This window comes from Ciona robusta, chromosome 12 (assembly GCF_009617815.1).
Source record: "Ciona robusta chromosome 12, ASM961781v2".
In the NCBI taxonomy this organism is placed as follows: domain Eukaryota; kingdom Metazoa; phylum Chordata; class Ascidiacea; order Phlebobranchia; family Cionidae; genus Ciona; species Ciona robusta.
This window is the reverse complement of record NC_143246.1, coordinates 4,494,485-4,520,598: the sequence shown is the minus strand read 5'-3', so window position 1 is coordinate 4,520,598 and position 26,114 is coordinate 4,494,485. Positions and strand designations below refer to the sequence as shown.

The following is a 26,114-nucleotide window of genomic DNA, read 5'->3' as shown; positions in this document are numbered from 1 at the left end:
AAACAAAACGGAACTTAAACTTTTTCGAACCACTTATTTAGTGTTATATACCGTAGATACATAAATTAATTAAATTTCAATAAAATTTGATAAGTATAAATACAGTTGACATTCTTTGAAATAATAATCATGCAACACTGCCATGGTCGTGCAGTTTTGCACCACAAACGAACTACGCACCGACCAAAATATTATTAGCGCCTTCTCGTACATTTTACTTTTGCATGAGTATTAATTGCATCGAAATGTCTCAATTTTATAATGAGGGTGATATCTGTTTTGAATTTAGTTTTCAAATATTTTGGTTAAAATAAAAGGCGATTATATAGCACATTTTTCTCCCGCCAGAATTATATGATATCAAGTTACACGATTTCTTACTTTACACGTAGCTATATATGTTTTCATTCTTACAAGACTCCTTATATTTTTCTAGCATGTGAATATTATTATTAAAAATGTCTACTCAACAAGATAAAGAAAAAGTATTTTCTCTGAGGGCAGTATCGGTGGATTCCTACATGGCAAAGCCAGTGGAAAACTTGGATGTCACATTTTCTGAATTTAAAAAAAGCAAAGTGACACAGGTTCCAGTTCTGAGAGTGTTTGGTTCCACTCCTGCAGGTGTGTTTTGTTGGTAATCCTTAAGCTGGTGGCCACCTGAAATTTTGGTTTCAAAATGTTACTTAGGTCTCACTGATACCCACTGTATAATTTTTTTGAAAAAACTCAGGCGTTCGTATCGAAAATTAACTTTAAAAGTACACGAAATCGTGCTGCTTCTTTTAGACAGCAGATATTAGTGAGGGCTATAGAACATTTTGAAACCAAAATTTCAGGTGGCCACCAACTAAAGGATTACCACTATATGGTATAACGTTTGTACAATTAAAAACGGGACATAGTTTGCAAAATACCAGTATGGTCTGCAGAGTATGATAGGTACACTGCACATGTGATTTTACTAAATTTTTTTTTTTGCGTTAAAATTTATTTTAATAATAATAATAATAATAACTTTTATTTGTCTCTTCGATTACAGTAGCGAAGATTTAGAAATGTTTCAAAATATTTTGTGGTGTTTTCGCGGATAAATGGTGTACCACTAATAGGAATCAATAGGAATTTTGACCAGATAATTTTGTTGATATTGTGTTAAATATTATTGTTTCGTTAATATTGCTGTATCACTAAATAGAGATGAATGGGATTTTTGACCAGATATTCATTATTACTTCCTTACAGTTTCAATAAATATATGTGAAGGTTTGTAAAAAGTAAACCACGTCTTAAATATATATATATAATGAATAAATTCTCTCTAACCTTGATCTGGTGCTGATAAAGTCGTACGATTCTGGTGAAAAGAAATACAGTAAGAATCTGGTGTTTCGAAAACATAACAGAGAAAAATTTAGGCCAGCGAATTGTATAATATAAGAGAAATATATTTCGGCTAAATGGCGTTGTCAGACTTTTATTCAAATAGAATCCTTTAAAATAAAGTTTATTTTACAACAGGTCAAACCACGTGTATGCATATTCATCGCATATTTCCGTACCTTCTCGTGCCGTATCATGGTCCAGATTGTGAGTCGGCAGATTGGAACGAAGTCGAAGCACACCTACGGCAACTAGCATCTAGTTTAGATATTGCCATAAACTCCACTTCGAATTTCAAGAAGTCAAAACGAGAGCACGTGTACAATATCATCTTAGTTCGTGCAAAGTAAGAAAATATATTTTGTTATGATTTTCTTTTTTGAAAGTTTTTTTTTGCGTTATGTAGTTTTACTATCGCAGGGTTTTGTGTAACTTTTCTTCCCCTGTACATTGCTTGTTAGAAGTACGGTGGACAAAAAAGTAAATGGGAGAAGAAAATAGGCGGCCTTTGAAAGGTCAAGATACCCATAAGTTTTAACTGATAAATGTTTATGCCTGCGAAAAAAACATGTTTCTTGTCACATCATTAGCTTTTATTTGGAAAATAGACTGATCATTGTACTACCACCACTGTATAGTGTTTGTTTTAAGACATGTGAGGTAATAATTTTTTTATTTATTTATACTGGGTACTTGTGGATTATCTTGATCTATTTTCAGGGTATATAGGCATACCTCTGCCCTTAATTACACATCTCACAATGGAGGGGCATCAAACTATAATGAGGCCTATGTTTATTACTTTTTAACTTAATTCTTTTCTTAAATTTGATTAATATACAGTAGGGTGGGAGAAGATGAGACACCTTTAGCATATAATAATATATCTATCTAAATATCCTGTTCTTGTTTTAAACAATTAACAACGGTCTATGGGAGTCGCGAGAGTCCGGTTTTATAATTCATTGAATGTTCTTTGTTTACCAGCACATGAAACGAGAAAATGCAATGAAAAGGTGTCCCATCTTCCCCCACCCTACTATATTACTAATTTTGCTGACAATAACTTTTGCAGGAGTTACTATGGCTACCATGAAGAGGATGAAATTTTCATGAAAATTTATCTGTATTCACCTGCTAATTTAAAACGGTAAGTGTCAACTAATGTTATTGTAATAAGAGGCATGTTAAATAAGCAGAAAGTAGCAAATTTGATCCAAAATTATTGGTCGTGCCAAACCAACTTATACCACTAGCCCAGTCTGCAGAGTATTCGCAGTTCCTGACAAAATCTCGACCGTGCAAGACGTTTTTTTTGTGTGCACGCGTGCTATCATCAAAAATTTGCGTGCAATTCATGTACATTTTCTAGCCACATTAGAAATCCTACATAATTTAATACGTATTTTTTTCATTGTTTAATTAATTGGTGTGCGTGTTACAAATTATGGCGTGCATAACCGAAAGTTTGTATGAAAAATCGCTTGTGCACCTGTCATACTCTGCAGACTGGCCACTGGCCAGTTTTTAATAGTTTTTTTGACTTCACATTTTTTGGAGCAAAATCTTTTTTTTCTTGTGACTCTTGTGCTGTGCATGGCTCTTTCCTTGAATGTCAGACACTACATGCACAATATTGTCTAACAATGTATTGTACTTTTGTGCAGGCCTTTAGAACGATACAATTCACAAAAAAAAATCATAAAAAATCATTTAAAAAAAGGGAAACTTTTGTGGTACCTTTGAATCTCATTGTTGAGCATATCTATCCATATATAAAAATTTTTGTTGGTATGTCCCATTAATATAGTACGTTGTTCATATCAGTGCTTCCGAAGCCCTTCAAAGTGGTGGGGTAATGCAGCAAGTATTCCAACCACACGAGGCGCATGTCCCATATATTCTTCAAGTGTTTATGGATTATAACCTTCACGGGATGAATTTAATTCACGCAAGTTCATGCTACTTCAGGTCCCCTTTAGGTAAGTCTTAAACTATATATGTTCAAATAATAAAAAAAGTAATATATATATATATACATGCATGGGCGCCGTTTTATATGGTGCAGACGAGGCCGGCCTACTCTGGATATTATGCAGACGGTGCAGCACCTGCTGCGTATAACTGCATTTTATTAATAAAACCCGTTTAAAATTAAAGAACTAGTCGTTTTAAGCCCGCAAATAGCTAAAGAACTATATATTCAAACGTTCTGAGTTATTACGCCCTCGATTGGCGTAACAACGATCATTTTCTGTAATGTTTTTCTCAACCACGCGTCCACGCATAACGCTTTGTTACGACATAGTAGCGATTCACACGCTGATTATTTGCGTCATGTTATTATTTGATGCGTCGATTATTGACGTCATAATACGGTTTGACGCGTTCATTATTAGCAATCCAAGAGAAAGCAAACTGAATAGTGTACGTTTACGGTGGAGACTGTTTATTAAAACTTTAACGAAAAGTGAACATACGTTAGTTTTATACTTAAAACAGCTTGCTATGAGTATATGGCTAGCGCCTTTGCAAATACGGTTATACAACGACTGTATTAAAATAAAACAAATAACACATACATTGGTCTGTATTAAACACATTAAAGCTTTAACTTAACGGTTTAATCTTTGTGCGTGGCGGATGTCTTTGGATTCAATTAAGTACTTTAACAGCTATCTGCAGACATAGGTGCTTGCTACATATTTTGGAACAAACTTTAGCTGCTCGTAAAATTAATACGTCATCGAAAGTAACGATTGACAGGCAAAGCCTATGTTAAAAACCCCTCAAACACTAGATCTGTACAAAATTAAGACCTATGTAATAATCAACAGCATTGATGTTTCTTGAGGCGTCATTAATGTTCGTGTGCGTATCGTAGGAACAACGTCCTTCAAAGAACGACGAACGAGTTTGACTGTGTGATTTTGCCAGTTTCATACCCGCATGAACGATAGGCAGCAGCTTTGGCAAACTTTAATAGTCGCCGTTATTGTTACTGCTGCCATGCAAAGTATAGCTTAATCGTGTTTTGGCGCGAGTGAAAAAAACTCGCGTATACCGTATTTTCCTAATTTCTGCAAAACGAATGACGTCATCATAAACGTGGCCTCTTCTGCAATTTAAAAAAATCGGCGCCTATGTATACATGTAAATATTTTTCTTAGATTTTAGGTTTTAGATTTACTGGCATTTTTCCATAGTTTGTTTAGTGCTTTATTTTTTTATGCAAATCGCTATTCGCATAAAAATTTTACCATGCAAAAAGGGTAACAAGCGCAGCCAGGGGGGTTTCTGGGGTCGTGACCCCCCCCCTTTTAAACCAAAAAAAGTTTGTTTTTTTTTAAATTAAAAAAAAAGTTTTTTAATTTTTTAATAAACCGCCCCCCCTTATTTTTTTTCTGGCTGCGCCACTGGTAACGAGCATATTATATTTATTTCCAGGTAAACCGAAATCTGCTCCTGTATTGCCACAAATCCATTCTAATGTTGTCAGTAATAAAGAGGAAGGAAGAACAACAGATACAGGTAGTTAGTTAAGTGTCCAACTTTGCTAATGTATGGAGTAGTAGTTATAATCTTAATATTTGAAAAAAAATTTGGCCTCCTTCAACTTAAGAGGTTCTGAATTCAAGGCTTGTCGCTACTACCATTGGAGGCGTATGTGTCGTGTACAATTTGGCATATTTCTCCAACGCCAAGTTGTCATTAATTGGTTGTCTAATTTCTCAACCATACATTAAACAAAAAAACTATAAAAAAACCTAAAAAAAGTATTCACCTGCAAAGTTACATACGGGGTAACTTGTAAAAAGGAGCAGGAATGTATGAAACAGAATACCTATAAAATGAAACAGAAGTGTTATAAAAACTGATCAGCGGTAAATAAGTTACACTTATTCATTATATTTTACCCTACAGCGCTGCTATCGTCATCTCAAGTCCAGAATTTTAACTGGGCTGCTTATAAAGAGCAGAGAGAGGCTAGTGTTTCCATTGAAGAAGAAAATCACACCTCCAGTCCCAGTGTTGCCAGTACTCAGTTCAAAAACTGCAGCCATGCTTGTGCAGATGCTTTATCTCGAACATTAGGCAACACTCAGCCTGGAAATTTAAATGAACAGTCAGATTTGAACAGCTCGTGCCCACTACACATAGTGTGGTCCCAAAGTACGATACCGAAATCAGCGTTTTTGCCTCCTGAAGTCGAAAGAGAGAGCGTGTGTGAGTTAGAAGTGGATGTTCTTGGTGGAGATATACTGAACAGGTAAAACAAATCATAGTACAGTATCGTGTTTTAAAAGACTGTTGTTTTGTTGATGATTCTGTTTTGTCTGATGCAGTGGTTAGCGCACCTGTTAGTAACCGAAAGGTTTCTGGTTCAATGCTTGTCGCTGCTACCTTTGTGGTTTATGTGTCCTTGTGCAAGACACTTGATGGGTTGTCCAAATTATCAGTCACACATTAAAAAATCCTATAAAAAATAATCACCCACAAAGTAACATACTTGGTAACTCGTAAGCCGGGCAAGACACTTAACGTCAATTGCTCCAATCCAGTGGTCACTGAGACGAGTTGTATAATTGTGCAGCCGAACAAAAAACCTGTCCTGTTCAAAGTTAACATATGGTAACCTGTAAGGGGGGTGTATAAAACAGAACATCTGTGATAAAACGACTGTATATATATATATATATATATATGTATATGTGATGTGTTATAATATATATATATATATTAATATATATATATATATATATATTCTTTTTAACTTTTTTTAAATTATTTTCTATGATGTCATCCAGGAAAGATCTTGAATCCGCATCTGGAGGTAATCCCGGGATCGCATCCATCTGGGAGGATGAAAAAGTCCGGAGGCGGGAAAGAATGGAGAGCTCACAGATTGCTTTGGATAAATCTCAAGATCCGAGATCAGGTGTAAATGTGACTGAGAAAGAAGATAAATACATTTATGTAAGTGTGTGTTTAAATGTTGTAAACTTTGAAAATAAAATTTTGAAAAAAATACTAAAATATATTTAAAAAATGTCTGAAAAAAAAATTAAGAAATGTTGAAAAAAAAACTAAATTTTTTTTTTTTTTGCATCCAGGATTTAAATGTGGCTCTGCATCAGTATTACGATGACAATGCGGACATCACCCAGCTGGAGGACTCTGTCCGTTATGAGAGCATGAAACCATCATCTTCTCCAACCTCCGTAGATGAGGTCCCTGCATCTTTTCACTTCTCCCAGGACTCTGATCCGGAGTTTACGAAGATGATGGGGGAAATGGACTGGGCGGGGTAAGAAATTTTTCATTAAAGTTTAAACAGGCGAATACAGATTCTGTAATTGAAATTTAAACAGGCCAATATAATACAGTAGGGTGGTGGAAGATGGTACACCGTTTTATTTTATTTTTCTCGTCCTGTTGAATAGTAAACAATGAAGAAGAATAAAACCGTAAACCCACGACTCCCATAGACCGTTGTTATTTGTTTAAAACACGATCAGGATATTTCAATATTATGTGCTAAAGGTGTCCCATCTTCCCCCACATTACGATATATATAAATGTATAGTTAGTAGTTTGTGTTCATTTTTTGCGCTGTACTCTTGTAAAAAGGAACTAAATTGTTTTAGTATCTGTTATGTTTGTCTCGAATTGATCAGAGCATTATCGCTAAAAATGATATCCAAACTGAGTTCTGTTATCTATTTTTCTGATTTTTAGGCCCTATTTTTGAAACTAACTAAAAACTATTTACAAAAATCATAACGCAATCATTTACTGTCAAACAATTTTTAAAAATACCTTATTTTCACACAGACCTGGGAGCCAACATAACCTGTCCCACATTGAAACACAGCACAGTGCATCACTAGGTGTGAACGATCAGATATCAGATGATGATAATGATGAAAATAGGTAAAGAAGTCATTTATTTTATGTTTCTTTTTATTATAATCTTATGAAAACAAGGACGATAAAACTTTTTTAATCACGGACCAGATTTTGATTTAATTTAATCGGATTGTAACTTGAAAAATAAAATTTAATTTTATGGGTTGAAGAAATTTTTGTGTGGTTTTACTGTATCATTCTGTTAGAAACTATAAGATCTTAAATTTGAATGAAACTAACTTTTTTCTCGCGTGGCTGGAAAACGACAGTTGTTAAAACACGGGTGTTCTGTTTTATAAACCTCGTGCCAGCTTACGAGTTACCAAGTATGTTACTTTGGGTGTGATTATTTTGGGGGGGGGGAATTTTTTTATTTTTTTATGTGTGGCTGATAATTTGAACAACCCAATAGTGACCACTGGGTTGAAATCTTAATAAATATAACACATTTGCCAAAATACAGGGTTAGTTGCACCCAAAATTTTGTCTGCTTATGAAACCCTATCCTACATTTTTTTAACTGGTTTTAATTTGCAACAGAAATGCTGAAAATGTGCTGAGTCATGAAAGCTATGTGATGACTCAGCCTTGGGAAAGCGGGATCGAAGATTTTCTATTCGATGTGGAAGATGATGATGTCATCATTGATGATGTCATACCACAATTAGATGGTGCATCAGACGAACAAAAAGGTAAAAAAATACCAAAAATATTTTATTTATTTTGTGGTTTTAATAATTTCAAAGCACCTGTGTACTTTTTTATTATTTTTTCGGTACTCCGTTGGTTTGATTTTTGCTTGCCAATTATTTATGCTCACTTTTCCATTAATAGGCCTCGAAAATATTTAAACCATTGTATGTCTGCTTGCTGTAGCAGCCACGCTTTTTTCTCTAAATAAATCTAACTATGTTTTATACACTAAATGTGTTTTAACAACTGTCGTTTTGTCGTTATATCTTGTCTTTTCATTTCACATTCTTTAATTTTTGCCACAATAATCGAAGAGACAAATAAAGGTTGTTGTTTTTTATTATTTTTAATTTTTATAAATTATTTTATTATTAATATTAAGTAGTAAATAGCAATTGGTGTATCCCTAATGCATTTATCCTTTTTTAGAACCTGTAAAAAAGAGGCTTGGTACTTCACGTAGACATACATACCATCATACCACACCCCCAACTATTACTACATTGGAAACCGACAAAAACCAAAATTGTTCAAAACCCATGACTTCAACTTCTGGGGTGCAAGCTGATGTGTCAGAAAATTTTCAAAATTCTCGCCGTCTTAGTTCCAGCGACCCAGAACTGGCGAAAAAAAGCAAAAAAACTGTTGACGATGCAGTCATTTTGTTGCCGAGGGCGAAAACCAAGTTTTTACGCCAAAACTCTGTGCCGCTGGACAAGAACCCTTCTCGAGACATTAACAGCAATATGTTTTCTACTTTCCAAGCACTTTTAAACGGAATTAACCCCAAAATCAAGCTCCCTGTTCCTCTGTCAAGCACCCCTTCTAAGAAAACTCTGAAAACTTCAAAAAATTTAACCCCTATAAAAACCTTAAAAACTACGTATAACGCACCGGAAAAAGTTACAGAAAAAGCGGCAATTGTACATCCTGTTTTAAAACCCCGACAGAAGATACCCCCTATACCCCAACCAGTGCTAATCCCTGACGTAGAGGGGGCTTCCGTCACTTTCTCCCAACAAGGAGCTGCCGTAGCCTCGTGGGGGGAGGATGAGTCAGCAAATATTGAGAAAAATGATGACAGTGCAGAAGAATCATCGCACAGAGTGTCGTTGCGCCCACGAAGGGCAAAACAAATTTCAAAGTGCAGGTTAGTGGGTGACTTCGAATTATTATGTGCTGAGTAATTTGTCCTGTTTTATTTTCTACGAAATAGGTTCTCTGTCAAGACTTGCCAAATGACTTGAATTTAGTTTTTATTTTATACAATTTACTATGGTGCAGCTAACCTTAAACCAAAGGATTAGGGTTTTTTTAACCCTTAAAATTTAACCGTACATATACCTATACCGTTCAATAGCAATTATACCAGTAAAGTGAATACACAGAATTGTGTGTCTGACTACTCTAGCCACCCCAGCATTTTTATAAAGTTTGGCCCCTAAATCGGGGCTTTCTAAACCCCCAAGAGCGAGCCCTAGCATCAAACTTTAGGAGCACCGAGAGTATACCAATTTTACACATAGTACTGCATGTATTATACTATTAACCGTTAAAAAAAATTTTAGAAGACTATACTTAATGAACAAGTTTGCGAAGCTCTGGCCTATATAACTAAAATCCAACTTGTTTTCTAAGTTACATGAATGACCCTCAGTATGAGACTGACTTCGGGAGCGATTGGGAAGACTTTGCCTTTGATACAAACACTTTTGATCCGGAAGAGCCATCTGCATCCTGGAGGTCCAGGAGCAAAGGATCAGCTCCTAACATTGAGTCCAAGGTGGAGGTTGGGAGGAAGAAGAGTTTAAGGAAGAGGACGAACAAACAGAAAAGACGAAGATCAAAGCAGGAGAAAGATAAAGTGATAATAAAGTGGATCATTACACACAGGTACAATTAAAGTATACGGTCTATAAATTTCACCAGAGTATTGGGCCAATTGCTTCTCACAGAAAGAGCGCTGGCAGGGGGGGTTTGTCAAAAAATTTTCAATTTTTTTTTTCAATTTTTTTTTGGTTTAAAGGTGGGGGGGGGGTCGCGACAAGGTAACTCCCCATGGCTGCGCCACTAATCATGACATCATGCTGTGTCCTGTTGATCTGTTTTATAGGTCAGTAAATGTATTTAAACTTTGCTTTACGTTTCTAGGTTCAAGGGAACTCAGAAAATGATGGTCAAGCTATGGAAGATAGGAAACACCAAGCGCGTTCGTTTAACGCCCGAGTTGCTCAAGATATATGATCTCTATTCTCCCAAGCGACCGGTAGGGAACAGCGCTGAACACTGCCACCAAGTGTTTAAAAAGCCGCCATCGATTCCGAAAAAATTATCTTCAAAAGTACCGAAAGGAAAACGGACAAAAGAAAACGTGGTGACTTTGTTTCACCCATTGGACACCCGAAAACCGTTGCCCGTAGCAACCAACGTGCCTGGCCAATTAAATTCCGATTCTTTAAGTTTAAGTAAAATTGAAAACGCTCCAGAAAATTATGGAAAAGAAAAAAAATCAACTGAATCTGAAATTTCCGCAGTTGCTGCCCTGGATGTTAAGAGTTCAAATACTGGCAGTGATCTGGTTACACAGGAAATAAAGGAGACCAAAATTGAGGATAATTTTAACTATGCAAGCCTAGAAAAAGAAGAAAATTATGAAATTATCGGCAAAACTTTAGAAAAATGCGATTCTGTGCCACAAGTTACGTCTTCCGTGAAAAAACGTTCGTTAAAAATGAAGCCGAAGAAAAAAACGAATGTTTTGCCTGTTGCAAACCGCACTCTAACACCTGTCAATCAAACTTTGGCAGTTCCATCTTCTGTCATTCAAACAGGGACAGTTGATTCACCTGTCAATCAAACTTCAGCAGCTGCTTCACCTGTCAATCAAACTACAATAGTTGAATCACCTGTCAATCAAGTTAAAGCAGTTAGACCACTTGTCAATCAAGCTACATCAGTTACATCACCTGTCAATCAAACTTTGGCAGTTAAATCACCTGTCAATCAAACAGGGTCAGGTGATTCACTTGTCAATCAAACTACAGCAGTTGATTCACCTGTCAATCAAACTACAACAGTTGAATCACCTGTCAATCAAACTTTGGCATTTAAATCATCTATTAATCAAACTACAGTAGTTGTATCTTGTGTCAATCAAACTGCAGCAGTTGTATCACCTGTCAATCAAAATTCAGGTTCTATTTCACCTGTCAATCAATACTTTGAACCTATTTTATTAGTTGATCAAAATTTGGAGGCTACACCGTCAGATGATAATAATTTAGCATTAGTTCCACCTGTCAATCAAAATTTGAAACCAATTCTATCTGTCAAGCAAAACTTGGATCCCAATTCAACTATTAATAAAAATTCAGAATCTATTTCAACCGTCAATCAAAATTTGGGGTCAATTTCACCTGTCAATCAAAATTCAGGATCCAATTTATCTGTCAATCAAAATTTGGGGTCAATTTCATCTGTCAATCAAAATTCAGGATCCGACTTATCAGTCAATCAAAATTTAGAGTCAATTTCATCTGTCCATCAAAACTTGGGGCATACTTTAACTGCCAATCAAAATTTGGGGCATTTATCACCTGTCAATCAAACAACAAGTAGTCATAACATGACATGTGTCACGAGTGTCCGTGAATCCAGATTAGATAACAGCAATGTCAGCATTCCTAATCAGGAAATAAAGGTTGAACAGCAAGCTAAAGATGTTTCCTTTTCTGTCAATCAACATGAACCTGTCAATCAACCCACACCAACTGTCAATCAAAATATAAACTCAGTAGTAATAGAAAGTACACCGAATCAAGAAAAAAACACAGAAAAAACTTTTTTCGAAACTAATAAACGTAATTCTCAAAGTTCTAAAATTAAAGTTGAACTAAAACTCATTGATAGCGAAACTATATTAAAAACTGTAGAACAAGTTGATGTTAACTTTGGACCTGCACTGGTAAAGAATGATACAGAAATCAACACAGAATTGGACCCATCAACAACAGATTCTGTTGATACAAGTTTCAACAAGCAAGATTTGGATACAACTTTAAATGAAAGCCTAAATTCAACAGTTGATATTTCTGTTGATGTTGATAAAATTGCTGATTTAACGATGGAGAGCAAAAAGACCACCCCGCCTAGTGACCAAGTATCTTTAGCGAAGAAATATCTTCCAACTAGAAGGGTAAGATTAATTTTTTTGATTTTTGGTTTTTATTTTAAGTACATTTATGATAAAATTTGCAGAACACGCTTTAAAACTGAATAATTAAATTAAAATTTGAATATTATGAGTAAAAAATATGATTAAAAAATAGTGAAATTTTGTTTATTCTGAAGTTAAATATTTTAGGTTACTGATTAAAAACTCTAAAAGATAAAAAAAAGAAAGATAAAATGGGCGTGTCAAGAGACATTCAATGTAAAAAAGTCGAAAAAAAAAGTTGTTTACAAAGTAACTGTAACATACATGGTAACTCGTAAGCTGGCACGAGGTGTCTGAAACAGACACCCATGTTATAACAACTGTTGTTTTCCGGCCCCACAAAATAAAACAAGTTACATTCATTCATGTAAATCAGAGTTGCCCATTACCCCAATCTTTTACACATATAAAGATATATTTAATTGAGGATTATAACATTGCAGGTAACACGCCGAAGTGTAAAAGTCCGTATGACATCCCTACAAAAAGTGGACTGGATGTTCACTGATAAAACGGACGACAGCAAGGACTTAAACCTGGTGCATAATGTGCTGGAGAAATTAGCTTTCGAACCACCGGGCATACATACCCAACATAGCAGGGAAATTTCACCACCAAGAGCCTGGTCACCAATGGTACATCAAACAAACAACATTCCTGTCACAAATCTGCAACCTTTGCAAGGTTTGTTGATTTTTTTAACTTCGACCGAGCTCTCAAGAGAAGATCTCTGTTTACTATCAATACCCTTGTTTGCTACTTTTCTGAAAGTGGCAGAATCCAAAATCGGATAAGGTCCATGCGGTAGCACCCGGGGTGTTAGGGTAATGGGCTAATTCTGGCCTAAATTCTAGGTCCCATGACAACGCTTCGTTTTGTTCCTGCTTATCTTTATCATAGCTTGCTGCTGCTATTGTTGTGTCATTGGAAAAGATCGTTAACAGTAATTTCCCAACGCAGGGGTGACTTATAAGTTATCCAAGTTGGCAGTTAAACAGTAAAACATGACCCACAAATCTGCAAAAAATCACTTTATTGAAACTTTATTGAAAAATTGTTTTCTATTGAAAAGATTGTGTTTTCTAAGATTTTCATTGAAAAAAAGCCTTTTATATTTTTTCTATTAAAAAAATGCATTTTATGTTATTTCTAAAAAAATACATTTTACGTTATGCATTTTAAATTATTTCTATAGAAAAAAATGCATTTTATATTATTTCTATAGCAGACGATCATATTCTCGACATTACGGAATCTATGTGGAAAGAAATGGACGACATGATTTCTATGAAACCGCCATACCGGAACCACTCGGACGAGGACAATCTTCTCAGCCACTTGGATGCGCTGTTGGAAGATGATGAACTCACGTCGCACAGCGAGGCACTTTCCTCACAAGGTGGGGCTCAGGAGTGACGTTGTTTAAATTTTCAACAAAATCAGAAAAAAAAAATTATAAAAATTTACGAAAATCTGCAGTGACATTTTTAAAATGTAGTTACACTCATAATTGCCAAACATAGGGAATTTATTATTGTGGCCCAATCAGTATACTTTTACTTAGACCAAATTGAAAGCTAAAAACTGTTAAGCATCCATATAAAATTTAACGGTTTAAATCCAAATTATTTTGGATTACCATCACTGTTTAAAACTGAAAGGTTTCAGAAATTTCACTTTGAAACTTGTGTAATTTTTACAAAATATCTCCTGTAATTTTAACAAGGGGAAATAGAATGGCATGACCCTGAACTTTTAACTTAATAACAATATTTTTGGGGGAACTTTTACTAATTTGTAAAACAATTAGTCACGACTCGATTTTTTGTGAAATATAAATTTCGTAACTACTTTTATTTTTTGCAGTTGTAGACCAAATGGAGCTTGACACTGAACTAATTGACGCTCTCTCTGCCACTAACGATGTTACAACCCCCGCTGACATGTCACCCGTCACCAGCATCGGAGCCACGATCACCCACAACTCCTACTCCAACCAACCCAAACCATTTCACCCTTTACCGACAATTAACGAGATGGGTGTTGACCCCTTAAGATTAAAATTAACCCCCGGGCAACCAGTTACCCCTACCCCACCCCTCATGTACCCCATGCCCGCATCCATAACCTCAACGTCTCGCGCAGTCCCAAATAAACGAACACTAGAAGAACAGCTACATAAACAAATGCAAGCAGTTTATCTACAGCAACAAATGCTCGACCAAAACAACTTTAGGCAACAAAAAGTCCCACAAAACAACGATTACTGGTTAAACAAATGCAACCCTGAAAGGAGCATGGCCAAAAACCTCTCCTTCGACCATAAGGACCTTTTAGGTGAAGTGTGCCAACAAGTTTTCTCAGACAGCCGTCTCAGTTTGCCCCCAGCACAAGAAGCAAGCTACGACATCAGAGTGAGTGCTCATGTCAGTCAGAACCCTCCAAGTTTAGAGTTTGTGGCGTCCCAGCCTTTTCCGATGGAAAACCAGGCGAATAACTTCATTTACCCGCCTCAGACGTTTAAAAAACCATCCCAACCAAATACATGCAAAACAGCTTCAGCCTGCATGCCTCAAGACCAGGAAACAATGATACAACTTCAACCTCCAGTTCCAGCAAATCCAGTCCAGGTCCTACACACCCACGTTCACCACCATCATCACATACATTCTCTGAAAACAGACGCTGACACGACCATGCCTATGTCCCCGCCCATCAAAACGAACTTTTTCGGCAAATCTGAGCTCACCAGCCCCCCCGAGTGGCCTCAGAGCGCTGTAAAATCCGACGTGAGAGGTTTTAACGCAGAGCAATCGAATGTTGAAGTACCAGTTTCTAAGCCTACAAGCACTGTACCCAAAACCCGAAAGGCGTCTTCGTTTTCGATCATGATGAAACCAACCTGTCAAAACGGCGATGAGAAGTACTGGTTACAAGTCCAAATGCAACATGGCATACCATGGAATCAGACTAAAGCCCCAAAACCAACCAAAAAGAAGACCAAGAGAAAAGACCCCACTCCAAAGTCTAACCTGAAAACCAAACTGATAAAAGATGCCAAAAAGATGATCCCACTTTGCTCCGATCCGGAGCACAAATCCAAAAAAGCGAAAACTCCGTACGGGATGATGAAGAGCAAATCCGGGAACAAAGAGAGCAACATCCTCTTCCCTGCTCCCAAGATGAGACCTGAGATGACGGTCCCATCCGATACTCCCACTATCTCACTGAGCAACGTGGAAAAGAAGAAAGACGTTGGAAATGAGTTTGACATTTCACAGGTTTCTTGTTTATTCTTTTTATAATTTTGGTTTTTAGATTTTATTACTATCATGTATCACCACTTATTTATTTACAACAGTATAAATTGCAAGATGTTCATTAAATTGACTTAATACTTATATATAGTAGGGTGGGGGAAGATGGGACACTTTTTCTTTTCATTTATTAGTTCCATTTGGTAGTAAACAAAGAACATTCAAAGAATTATAAAACTGTATCCTCACGACTCCTATAGACTGTTGTTAGTTGTTTAAAACAAGATCAGGATATTTAGATATTATGGGCCTAAGGTGTCTCGCCTTTTTCCCCACCCTACTATATGAATTATAATATTGGCAATGTTTATAGCTTATGTCAGACAGAACATCAGAAATAATTTTCTGTATGTGTCCTAATACATTTTAAAATTGTTGTGCCGTAATAGTTTTTAGCATATTTTATATTTTTAAATCTCTATTAAAATTGTAATTTTCAGGAAATGTTTCCGTCTTCCACTACAAACGTATCGCCAAAAGAAACTAAACCAGAACCGCTCGTTAAGACACCTGTGGGCGACAAAGAGAAGTCTAGAAAAAAGAAATCGCGGCCAAAAAAAGATGTCAAATTAACAGACCAAGTTCCTGATGGTTATTGCTCCAAATTTACTACTGTGCCGTTAGTGACAGCTCAGCAGTTTCAAAAGGTGAAAACCACGGGCGAAAAGTTTTGGGCAAAACTGCCAAAAATCAACGAAAACCAAGAGTTGATATTGAATTACGAAACTGGAAATTGGGATATTGTTAATAGGAAAAGGAATTTTGAAAAAGACAAAATTTCTCAAGCGGTTGACTCCGTAAAATTAGCAGTCGAGCCCAGTCATACCCTTTGTACAGTTACGGATAGTTCTGTAATGAACAATATACTTCCTGGTTCCACCCAAAGCATTATTTCTTCAAGTTTCCCCACAACTAAACCTTCAGTAACAAATTCTTGCCAAAAACGCTCACTGTCGAAATTTAAATTTGCCGAAAGTGGAATTTCCACGCCCAAGGTACCTAAACGTGGAGAATACTTTGTCGCGAATGTGGATTTTGCATCCAGCGCTCCTAAATTGAAACTAACACTTAAAAAAGAGCCAAATTCAGCAGATAATCAAGCAGAAGGGCTAAACAAAGTGCATTGTACTGGCAATAGTAAACCACTTGTAACTGAGCCCCTTGAAGACAAGATTTCGATTCCGCAAATGAAAAGAAAAGGCAAACCAGTATGTTTCGAAGCAATGATGAAAGGCAGTCTCCCAAAAAGACCGAAACACTCCCGTAAAAAAGTGGTCAAGAAGAAGAAACCCAAGCCTACATTAGTGCTCGATTCAAGCCTAGAATTTGAGCCCGAAAATACAGAAATCACGCAACAGAATCCTGTGAAAGTTGCGTTTGACCGTCAAATTCATCTCGAATCTGTAAGAACGTTATGCCGATCAAGATCTTTGCATGGACCTATTCATTTACGATCTGGGGTCATTGGTTTATCAGAAAAACATGTGGAGGATGCTTTAAGTGTCCTCCGCTTGGAAGCAGGAGTGGAGGATGAAGGTGCTTCTTATCAGGAGCAAAAGTCCTCCATCCATGGGATCTCATGCTTCACGGACTTCCTCGGAGCTGTAAAACAGGCTCTCGTTTCCGCTCCAAAGTCCGGAGATAATCCCAGCTCCTCCGGAAGAGTGTCTCTAAAAACTGATGTGGATGCAACTGAGAGAAATCCAGGGACATCCGAAGAGCTTTTAGAAGATCAAAATGATAAGAGCTTGGACACCAAAGCACAGAAACCAAAAACCGATTTAAAATCGGAAGAAAACTGCTCAGTTTTCACTGCAGTACCCTCTCCACCTAGTCAAGAGGACGTTCAGAACTTTCTCACAGGCTCAGGTTTAGAGCAAGGTGGTAGTAAAGAGCCTTTCTACAGCAATCCGAGAGATGTACAGACTTCTTCATTTAGGTTAGACTAACCACCATTTTTTACTTTTCTATGTGCAATATTTTCTTGGCTTTCTGCGGGCACTAAAGTATTTCTCCTCATACAGACTCGGTGCTGGTTTACCTACATATGTGAAACGACCGAAGGTGCAGGCATCTTTAAAAGATATGAAGGATTTTGAGTCCACCCTACCCCCCGAGTGCAGCTTAATGCATTGGAGAGTTGTACTTGCTGCTCATAAAGTTTTCACCACTGGAAACAGACTGGCACCGGACAGGACGTCAGACCTAATGGATGTAGTGACCGATATGGGTTGTGACCTTAACGCGGAAAAAGCGCTTGTACGACCGCATGAGGTCACTGTTATCACCCCTGCTTTACCACCCCCTAGCCAAGCAGAAGTGGGCGCTTGGTTGGAGGAAAAAAAGAGAGAAAAACAGGAAAAAGATGAGAAAAAGGCTACCAACAATAAAGCTACTGTTCAAACTGACACAAAGGTTTTAGAAACTGAGAAAAAAGAGAGTGGACCTGCTGAAACAGAGGTATTGGGTTCGTCAGTGTTGGTGCCTTGTATTATAAAAGAAAAATACGAAACTACTCCAATACTGAAACGAGTAAAGTCCGTGGAAGATAGGAAGACAAGAAGAAGAGTCAGTTTTGACTTCACAAAGTCTGAGAGATCGGAGATGATTCCTACATCCTCTCCTCTCGTGGAGTCCATGGATCTGATCTCAACTCCTCAGTCTGAGGCATCAGATGAGAGTGCTTCCTCTGCTTTTCCTCCAAATCAAGCGACGAAAATCGTGGAAGAGTCCTCAGATGAAACGGAGGACTTTTCTCCACTGATGGTTTCCTCGAGCTCCGACATTTCTTTCTCCTTCTCAACTCCTGCTGAAAAAGGATCGAAATCGATCGCTTCTCTTCTTGGATCAAAAGACGAAGATGAGGAATATGAATCCTTAACTCCTCTTCTCTCCGGTCAATTTCAACAAGTTGATGTTGAAAAGTCAGTTGATAATACTGTTGTTGTTGAAAAAAAAACATCAACGCCTGTTGCCCAACCCCAGACCTTTACCCGCTTAGAAAGCACGCCAAACACTGGTAAAAAAACTAACCCTCCTCTCAGAAAGCTTCTATATACTCCAATACCAAAAGAAAAAACTGTAATTACTCAAGAAACGCCAAAAATTTACTCAATTTTGCAGTCTACCCAACCAATGCAGGATTTTCCTAGTGTTTCTAAACAACCTGCAAGTCAAAAACGAAGAGTTTCTCTTTCATTTAAAGACACTCCAGCTGACTCTGAAATTATAGGGCCCTCCCTAAGCGACACATATGGGTTCCGTGCTAAGCAGGAACACCTGGGGGACGCAAAAGCATTACATGAAGTACAACATGTTACGTTACTTAGCATAGAGCTGCACTGCAAAACTAGAATCGATTTAAGACCTGACCCGGAAATGGACGAAATAAGAGCCTTATTTTACGGAGTACAAACTGATTCCAGCCCTGAAATTATCACTGGAGCAATTTTAGTTGATAAGCAAAAATCGAACCGAAATTTATTGCACCGTTCGGGCGTTACATGCCTCAATGCAGTATATGTGGCTTCGGAAAATTTACTTTTCGAGGAATTAGCATCAATTGTGTTGCTGCATGACCCTGATATGTTGCTGGGCTATGAAATTCAGATGCTATCTTGGGGATATTTATTCGCACGTGCCGCCCATTTAGGCGTTGACCTTTGCCGGGGTATTTCGCGCGTGCCGGGGGACAAAACGAAAAGCAAAATGGACGCGGAGGCGGACGCTTACGGAGCTGATAATATGTCTGAGATCCACGTGGTCGGAAGAGTGATGCTCAACATCTGGAGGTTGATGAGGACAGAGCTCGCTCTCTGTGATTATAAGTTCGAGAGCGTGGCGTTCCACTTGTTGCATGAGCGCCACCCAGTGTATTCGTTTCAAACTTTAACAGCCTGGTTTGACCACTCGATGATGCTAGCAAGCAGGGCCGGAATTTCGTCGAATCGTGGCGACGTCATGCGCCACCGAGTGTTGGATTACTATATGTGCCGAGTCATCGGAAATTTGAAACTGATGAGTCAGCAGGATATGGTTGGGCGAACATCGGAGCTAGCAAGGTTGTTTGGGATTCAGTTTTACGACGTTCTTACAAGGGGCTCTCAGTTTCGAGTAAGTTATTTGTTTGTTTTATGTTTGTTATCTATTTATCTGGCGACGTAGCACAGTTGGTTAGTGCGCTTGCTTCTAACCTATAGGTAATGGGTTCAAGGATCGACACCGGTACCATTGTGGGCAAATGTGTGTCTTTGAGCAAGACACTTAACGGCAATTGCACCTACCCAGTGGTCACTAATGGGTTGTCCAAATCATCACCCACACATTAAACAAACTAAAAAAAACACCAAAAAAATAATTACCTACAAAGTAATATAAATGGTAACTCGCAAGCTGCCACGAGATGTATGAAACGGAACACCCGTGTTTAACGACTGTTGTTTTCCAGTAATGCGAGGATAAAGCACTAGATCAGAGCCAGATTCAGAAAAAATATCACAGTTTTTGCAAAGCAAACTCCTTTAAAAGTGCCCTGAACGATACATTTTAAGATGCAATTATGTTTAGCAAATTATTTATTTGGTTAAAATCCCACCACTCTATTTTATTTGGTCTAAAATCACACCATTTTATTTTCACACAGGTTGAAAGCATGATGCTTAGAATTGTCCACTCTCAAAACTACGTCGCTGTGAGTCCTAACCAAATGCAGAGAGCTTACATGAAGGCACCAGAATGCATAGCGCTGGTTATGGAGCCCGAATCCCGGTTTTACCACGAGCCAGTGGTAGTGGTTGACTTCCAAAGCTTATACCCTTCCATTATTATAGCTTACAACTATTGCTATTCCACTTGTTTGGGCCGTGTTCAACACCTTGGAAGGTAGGAATGAATGTAACTTATTTATTTTTGAGTGGCGGGTCATCGATAGTCGTCATAATATGTTTTTTTTATTTCATATTCTTGTGTCTGTTTACAGGTAACCATATATGTTACTTTGTACGTGTTTGTTGTTTTTATGGCTGACAATTTAGACAACCCATTAGTGTCTACTGGGTTGAAGCATTTAAAGTGTATTGACCAAGGATATACATGCCAACAATGATACCAACATGGAACTGTATATTTAGGTTAGGGTATAAATGCCTATTCACTGAACTAAAAAACTCAATACACAGTTTTTACATCTAATACATTTAAGACAGGCCCTTCTTAATGTCAAAAAAAAATATCTAGACAGACACTTAATGAAAATTGCTCAAATCTAGTGGTCACTAATCGATTGTATAAATCGTCAGCCATACAGAAAAAAAACACCCGCAAAGTTAAATTCGCAGTAACTCATAAGCTGGCACTAGGTGTATGAAACAGAACACCCGTGTTAAGACAACTGTCGTTTTCCAGCCACGCGAGAATAATCTAAGTTGGATTCATTTATCTAAACTTTTATTTCAGCCACAACAATTTTCCATTTGGATGCACCTCGCTAAAAGTCCCCCCACGCACCCTGCACAAACTACTCAAGCGTGACGGGGTAACCGTCGCCCCCAACGCTGTAGCCTATGTAAAATCGTTCATCCGGAAAGGCATTTTACCCACAATGCTCGAGGAAATTTTGGAGACTCGAATTATGGTCAAAACTTCGATAAAAAAATGTGACGACAGTGCCACCAAGAGGATGTTGGATCACCGTCAACTTGGGTTAAAGTTAATAGCCAACGTCACGTATGGTTACACCTCCGCTAACTTTTCAGGCAGGATGCCGTGCGTCGAGGTGTGTATGAATATGTTTGGGGTAATATTTATACAATGTATGGTAGGGTGGGGAAGATGGGACACCTTTTCATTCTATTTTCTCGTCCCATTGGTAGTAAACAAAGAACATTCACAGAATTATAAAACTGTGACTCCCATAGACCGATGTTAATTGTTTAAAACACGATCAAGATATTTAGATATTATGTGCTAAAGCAGTCCCATCTCCCCCGCCTGGTATATGCAGTGGCACAGCCAGTGGGTTAGGGGTTCGAGAACTTTTAACCACATAATAAAGAATTCAAAATAAAAATTATCTATATACACCCTAAAAAAGGGAAAAAAAATAGATAAAAAATAACATTTAACATTGATAAAAAAAAATTACCATAGATAATAAAAAAACTAGTAAGGATTTGGTGCTATGAAAATTCAGACAAAAATCTAGTCCAATCAATTGTTGTATTAGAGATATATATTTCGCCTAAATAGCATCGTTAGTGTCTGCAAAAGAAACATAAAACATTATAAATAAGATCCCTACCATATTTTACTAAACAAGAATCATTCAACTACATCAGCACCAGGGTTAGATTCGCGGAATTTATTATAAGTTTTTTCACCAGATTGCTGACAGTATCGTTCACAAAGCTCGTGAAACCCTGGAGCGTTCTATTAATCTCGTTAACTCCAACCACGCCCGCTGGGGTGGCAGGGTGGTTTATGGTGACACTGACAGCATGTTTGTCGCTTTGAGGCCCAGTACTTCAAAGCAGAGGGCATTCGAGATTGGACGAGAAATCGTGAAAGAAATAACCAACGCAAATCCAAGGCCGGTCAAGTTGAAGCTTGAAAAAGTGAGAATTTAAAAAATATAGAAAAAATTATTTAAAATATTTACATTTCTACACACACTATATTTATAAGAATATAAAATAAACACTTTATACAAAAACACCAAAATGTCCCAATCAGATTTGAAATTGCAAAAAAAAGAAGTTTCAATCAACCAATTCAAAATTTTTAGTTTTCCCATTTTTAAAATTTTCTTTTTTTTTAAGATTTGGAATTAGCAATTTTAAAATACTCTTACAGATATACCAACCTTGTATTCTGCAAACAAAGAAGCGATATGTAGGTTACGCTTACGAGTCTGAAGACCAAATTGAACCAATTTTCGACGCCAAAGGAATTGAAACAGTTCGTAGAGACGGTTGTCCCGCTGTTTCAAAAATACTCGAAAAATCTCTTCATACTTTGTTTAAAACAAGGGATGTCTCCAAGGTATGTTTTTGTGTTTATATACACTAGCATTAGGTTTTTGAACTTTTAATAAAATCTAGAGGGATTTTTTGGGGTTACCGTAAATTTACATACGCTCTGTTTGTCTGTAAAAAAAAATTATTTTTTTTGTAAATTTTTGTCATTTTGATGTATAAAGAGGCGATCCAAAAAATAAAAAAATGACGCATAGGTAAAACTGTAGGGGTGAATGGATGTTGTTAAATGGCATGACACATAGTGGGACTTTAAGGCCCAACCTTAAATTTATACAGGCCAAAAACGGATATAAACTGGTGTGCTAAAACAGTGCTCTTCAACCTTTTTTGAGTTGGTGAACCCCTAAAGTTGTTGCGACAAACTCATGCACCCCTGATTGCTTTAACGTAAAACTAATGACGTTTCGCAATTCCCTGTGATGCAAGATATAGAATTCATATAAAAAAACTGTAGAAAAATGGCTAAATTTGTTAAAAATGTTCAAAACTGAAAATTATTGCTGAAAATTGTTGAAGTTTGTGATGCACCTTTGTATACCCTTTTGTACTGGTGCACCCCTGGCATATTTTGATGCACCCTGGGGTGCACCGTGCACACCGGTTGAATAGCACTGTGCTAAAACATATGCTTACATCACATCAACTTTTACTGATGTGTTTTAAACATTTAAAATGTGCCGGGATAAAAAACAACTTAAAATATTGAGGGCAAATGATTTACTCATGCAAAATATACAAATTTCACCTAAAAATTTTTACATTGTAAAAATTTTTTGTTTTTAATTTTAGGTCAAAAGTTATGTAGAACAACAGTGTTCAAAGCTGCTAGATGGGAGATCCACTGTTAAAGATTGTACGATAGCTAAGGAATACAGAGGTGCTAAGTATTATAAACCTGGTGCTGTCGTGCCTGCACTTGTATTAACAAGGTATAGTGTAATTCTATATCTATATTATAAAGTTATATAGTAGGGTGGGGGAAGATGGGACACCTTGTCATTCTATTTTCTCGTCCCATTTGGTAGTAAACAAAGATTTTTTTAAAAGGATTATAAAACGGTATCGTCATGTCTCCCGTACACCGTTGGTAATTGTTTAAAACAGGGTCAGGATATTTGGATATTGTGTGCATTTTTCCCCACCCTACTATATAACTAAAAATATATAAAATTAAATTTATGAAGTTATTGTTTTAAATAATACTGTGGAGTATGCAAAATAAAATGAGTTATTTTTTTGTAAATTTTAATCTTAATTTGCCTGAAAAATGATTGCAAATTATACCATTTTAAAAAGTTTAAAATTATGTTATAATTAAAAGTTATTGATAAATTGTTATAAATTTTTAATTTTACTTACAGAAAAATGGCAGAAAGTTTAATGAAATATTTTTTTAATAAGTAACTAGAACTGTTTTGCTTGTGTAACAGATATTTTTTTGTATTAATTTTATTTTTTCATTTTTTCTAATAAATTAAATACTTTTAAAATAAATAAAAAATATATTAATTTTAAATGCTTAAAAATTTCTTACAGAAAAATGATGGCTGTCGACAAAAGATCCGAACCCAGAGTTGGGGAACGAGTCCCCTACATCGTGGTGCACGGTGCTCCTGGGACCCCTTTGTTCCAGCTCGTTCACCCCCCGCAGGACCTTATTAGTGACCTGGGGTTACGACTCAACGGGGCTTATTACGTCACAAAAATGGTGTTACCAGCATTGGATAGAATGATGTCTCTATTAGGGGTTGATGTATTTCAGTGGCTACGTGACATGCCACGCTCCGGTCGTTTGACGACGCATCGGTTACAACTTGACCACAAGGGGGAGTGTAGCAGTGCGAGCACGTCTAGAAAGGTTGGTGAAATTTTTCAAGGAAAAAAAAATTAAAATGTGTCTGATTTTTTCCTGCTGGTATTATTATAAGTGTGTGGTTTTTGGCAAGATTGTTATTTTGGTGCAAATTGTCAGCCATGCACTTAATTGGAAGTACCAAATAAGCTGTCACTTACAATGGTTATACAGTACTATTTATCTATATCAAGTAGAAATAAGATGTATGAAACATGCATGTTATGTTGACTGTTGTTGCCCTACCAAGCAAAAATAAATAAGTGTCATTTATTAAACAATAGTTTTAGTTTTAAGAATGTTAAAATTTTCTAAATATTTTTTGGTTACTCCTAAATGGGTGGATAAAATTGGCATGAAAACATGGACCATCTTACCCCAACACATGAACCATCTTACCCCAACCTACTATATTAAAATTGTATAAATACTCCTTTTCCTCACAGGCCACTATTTCTCAATACTTTAAATCCAAGCATTGTTTATCGTGCACCAAACTAAGCAAGCGATCTCTTTGTTCACGATGCTTATCACGTAATAGTATCACGTCAGTGAAACTTGTGATGGAATCACGTGCATTGGAAAGGAAGAAAAATTTAATTGATCAGGTAAAAAAATTGTTTTTTCAAATGTTTTTTAAAAAACACCCACGAAGCCGCATATGTGGTAACTCGTAAGTGAGCACAAAGTATCTAAAACAAAAACACCTGTGTTATAACGACTTTGGTTTACCAGCCACGCGAGCATAAGGTAAGTTGCATATTTTTTTAAGTAATCATGGCAAACTGAACGTTTTAAAGAACTTTGCAAAGCATAGAATTACATTCCTCGTAATTTTTAATAAAAACGTTTTTACTTCGAAAAAAGTTTAAAAAAAACATAAAAAAATGCAATTTTTTAAAATTAACCAAGTTTTATTTTACCTCAGATTTGCATGAACTGCACTGGTGCCGCAAGCCCACAATTAATCAAATGCATTTGCTTGGATTGTCCCGTGCTGTACAAACGATTCAAGCTTAGAATGGATGAGAGCAAAGCCGCACATATTCGCCACACCCTCACTTCACACGACTTATTTTAATTTTTTTTTTTTTTGATTTTTGTCACAATCACGTATTTCTATTCTAACACACACTGCCTTTTTCGTTTTTTTTGGTGCAGTATTTTCTTACTTTTTTATTCACGCCCATTTTGACCATTACATTACTAATGATGTCATACCTATGACATCACTTCACAATTTTCTGTAAATATTTTCACATGTTCCTTACGCTTTCACTGCTGTAGTTTCGCTTAAATTATGATGTCATAAAGCATGTCATTACATCACAAACAAGGTTACACAATTTGCCAAATTTTTTTTTAATTTTCAAAACTGGTGTTGCAAAAAATTTTAAGGTGCTTCTGTCACGTCACTATGACATCACAATGGTTGTGTGGTTGCAAGGCAACATTCTGCACTCATTCAAAATCCTCGTTAGCTAATCATGAACTTTGTGCCTGCAAATTGTTACTTATTCTCGTTTGTGCCCAAGAACAAAATTATGTTCTTCGTTCCAGCATAGTTGTTCTTATTACATAACAATACCCTTACATTTGGTCTGGTTTTGTATTTAAACAAAAAAGACAGAGTCATAAATTTAAAGATATTCTGCTTTATAAGGTAAGTTAATAAAATATCCATTTCACTCTCTTTTTAAATTGAATGA

At 36.7% G+C, this 26,114-nt stretch overlaps 1 protein-coding gene across 2 annotated transcripts; it reads left to right on the top strand.

Annotated features, from left to right (window-relative positions):
• The first annotated feature begins 52 nt into the window (after nucleotides 1-52).
• On the top strand, nucleotides 53-25,998 carry LOC149727005 (uncharacterized). Of its 2 annotated transcripts, none has more exons than XM_089890605.1 (26): nucleotides 53-624; nucleotides 1,522-1,729; nucleotides 2,459-2,533; nucleotides 3,211-3,365; nucleotides 4,831-4,914; nucleotides 5,308-5,653; nucleotides 6,192-6,360; nucleotides 6,498-6,691; nucleotides 7,219-7,317; nucleotides 7,834-7,985; nucleotides 8,416-9,136; nucleotides 9,625-9,879; nucleotides 10,138-12,181; nucleotides 12,646-12,886; nucleotides 13,431-13,601; nucleotides 14,069-15,483; nucleotides 15,960-17,458; nucleotides 17,544-19,632; nucleotides 20,162-20,400; nucleotides 20,974-21,292; nucleotides 21,900-22,130; nucleotides 22,369-22,557; nucleotides 23,343-23,482; nucleotides 24,090-24,411; nucleotides 24,852-25,013; nucleotides 25,334-25,998. In XM_089890605.1, the coding sequence occupies exons 1-26, from the start codon at nucleotides 459-461 to the stop codon at nucleotides 25,484-25,486; spliced, it is 11,838 nt and encodes a 3,945-aa protein (XP_089746731.1). In that variant the 5' UTR covers nucleotides 53-458; the 3' UTR covers nucleotides 25,487-25,998. The 2 variants fall into 2 exon arrangements, with proteins under 2 accessions (XP_089746731.1, XP_089746730.1); XM_089890604.1 differs by having other exon boundaries at nucleotides 13,428-13,601.
• Nucleotides 25,999-26,114: the final 116 nt, after the last annotated feature.

Bases quoted from the DNA above. Each gene is read 5' to 3' on its own strand.
- LOC149727005 (XM_089890604.1), top strand. From the start codon at position 459: ATGTCTACTCAACAAGATAAAGAAAAAGTATTTTCTCTGAGGGCAGTA. The intron at 625-1,521 runs GTGTGTTTTGTT...ATTTTACAACAG, and splicing joins GTTTGGTTCCACTCCTGCAG to GTCAAACCACGTGTATGCAT. The intron at 5,654-6,191 runs GTAAAACAAATC...GATGTCATCCAG, and splicing joins GGTGGAGATATACTGAACAG to GAAAGATCTTGAATCCGCAT.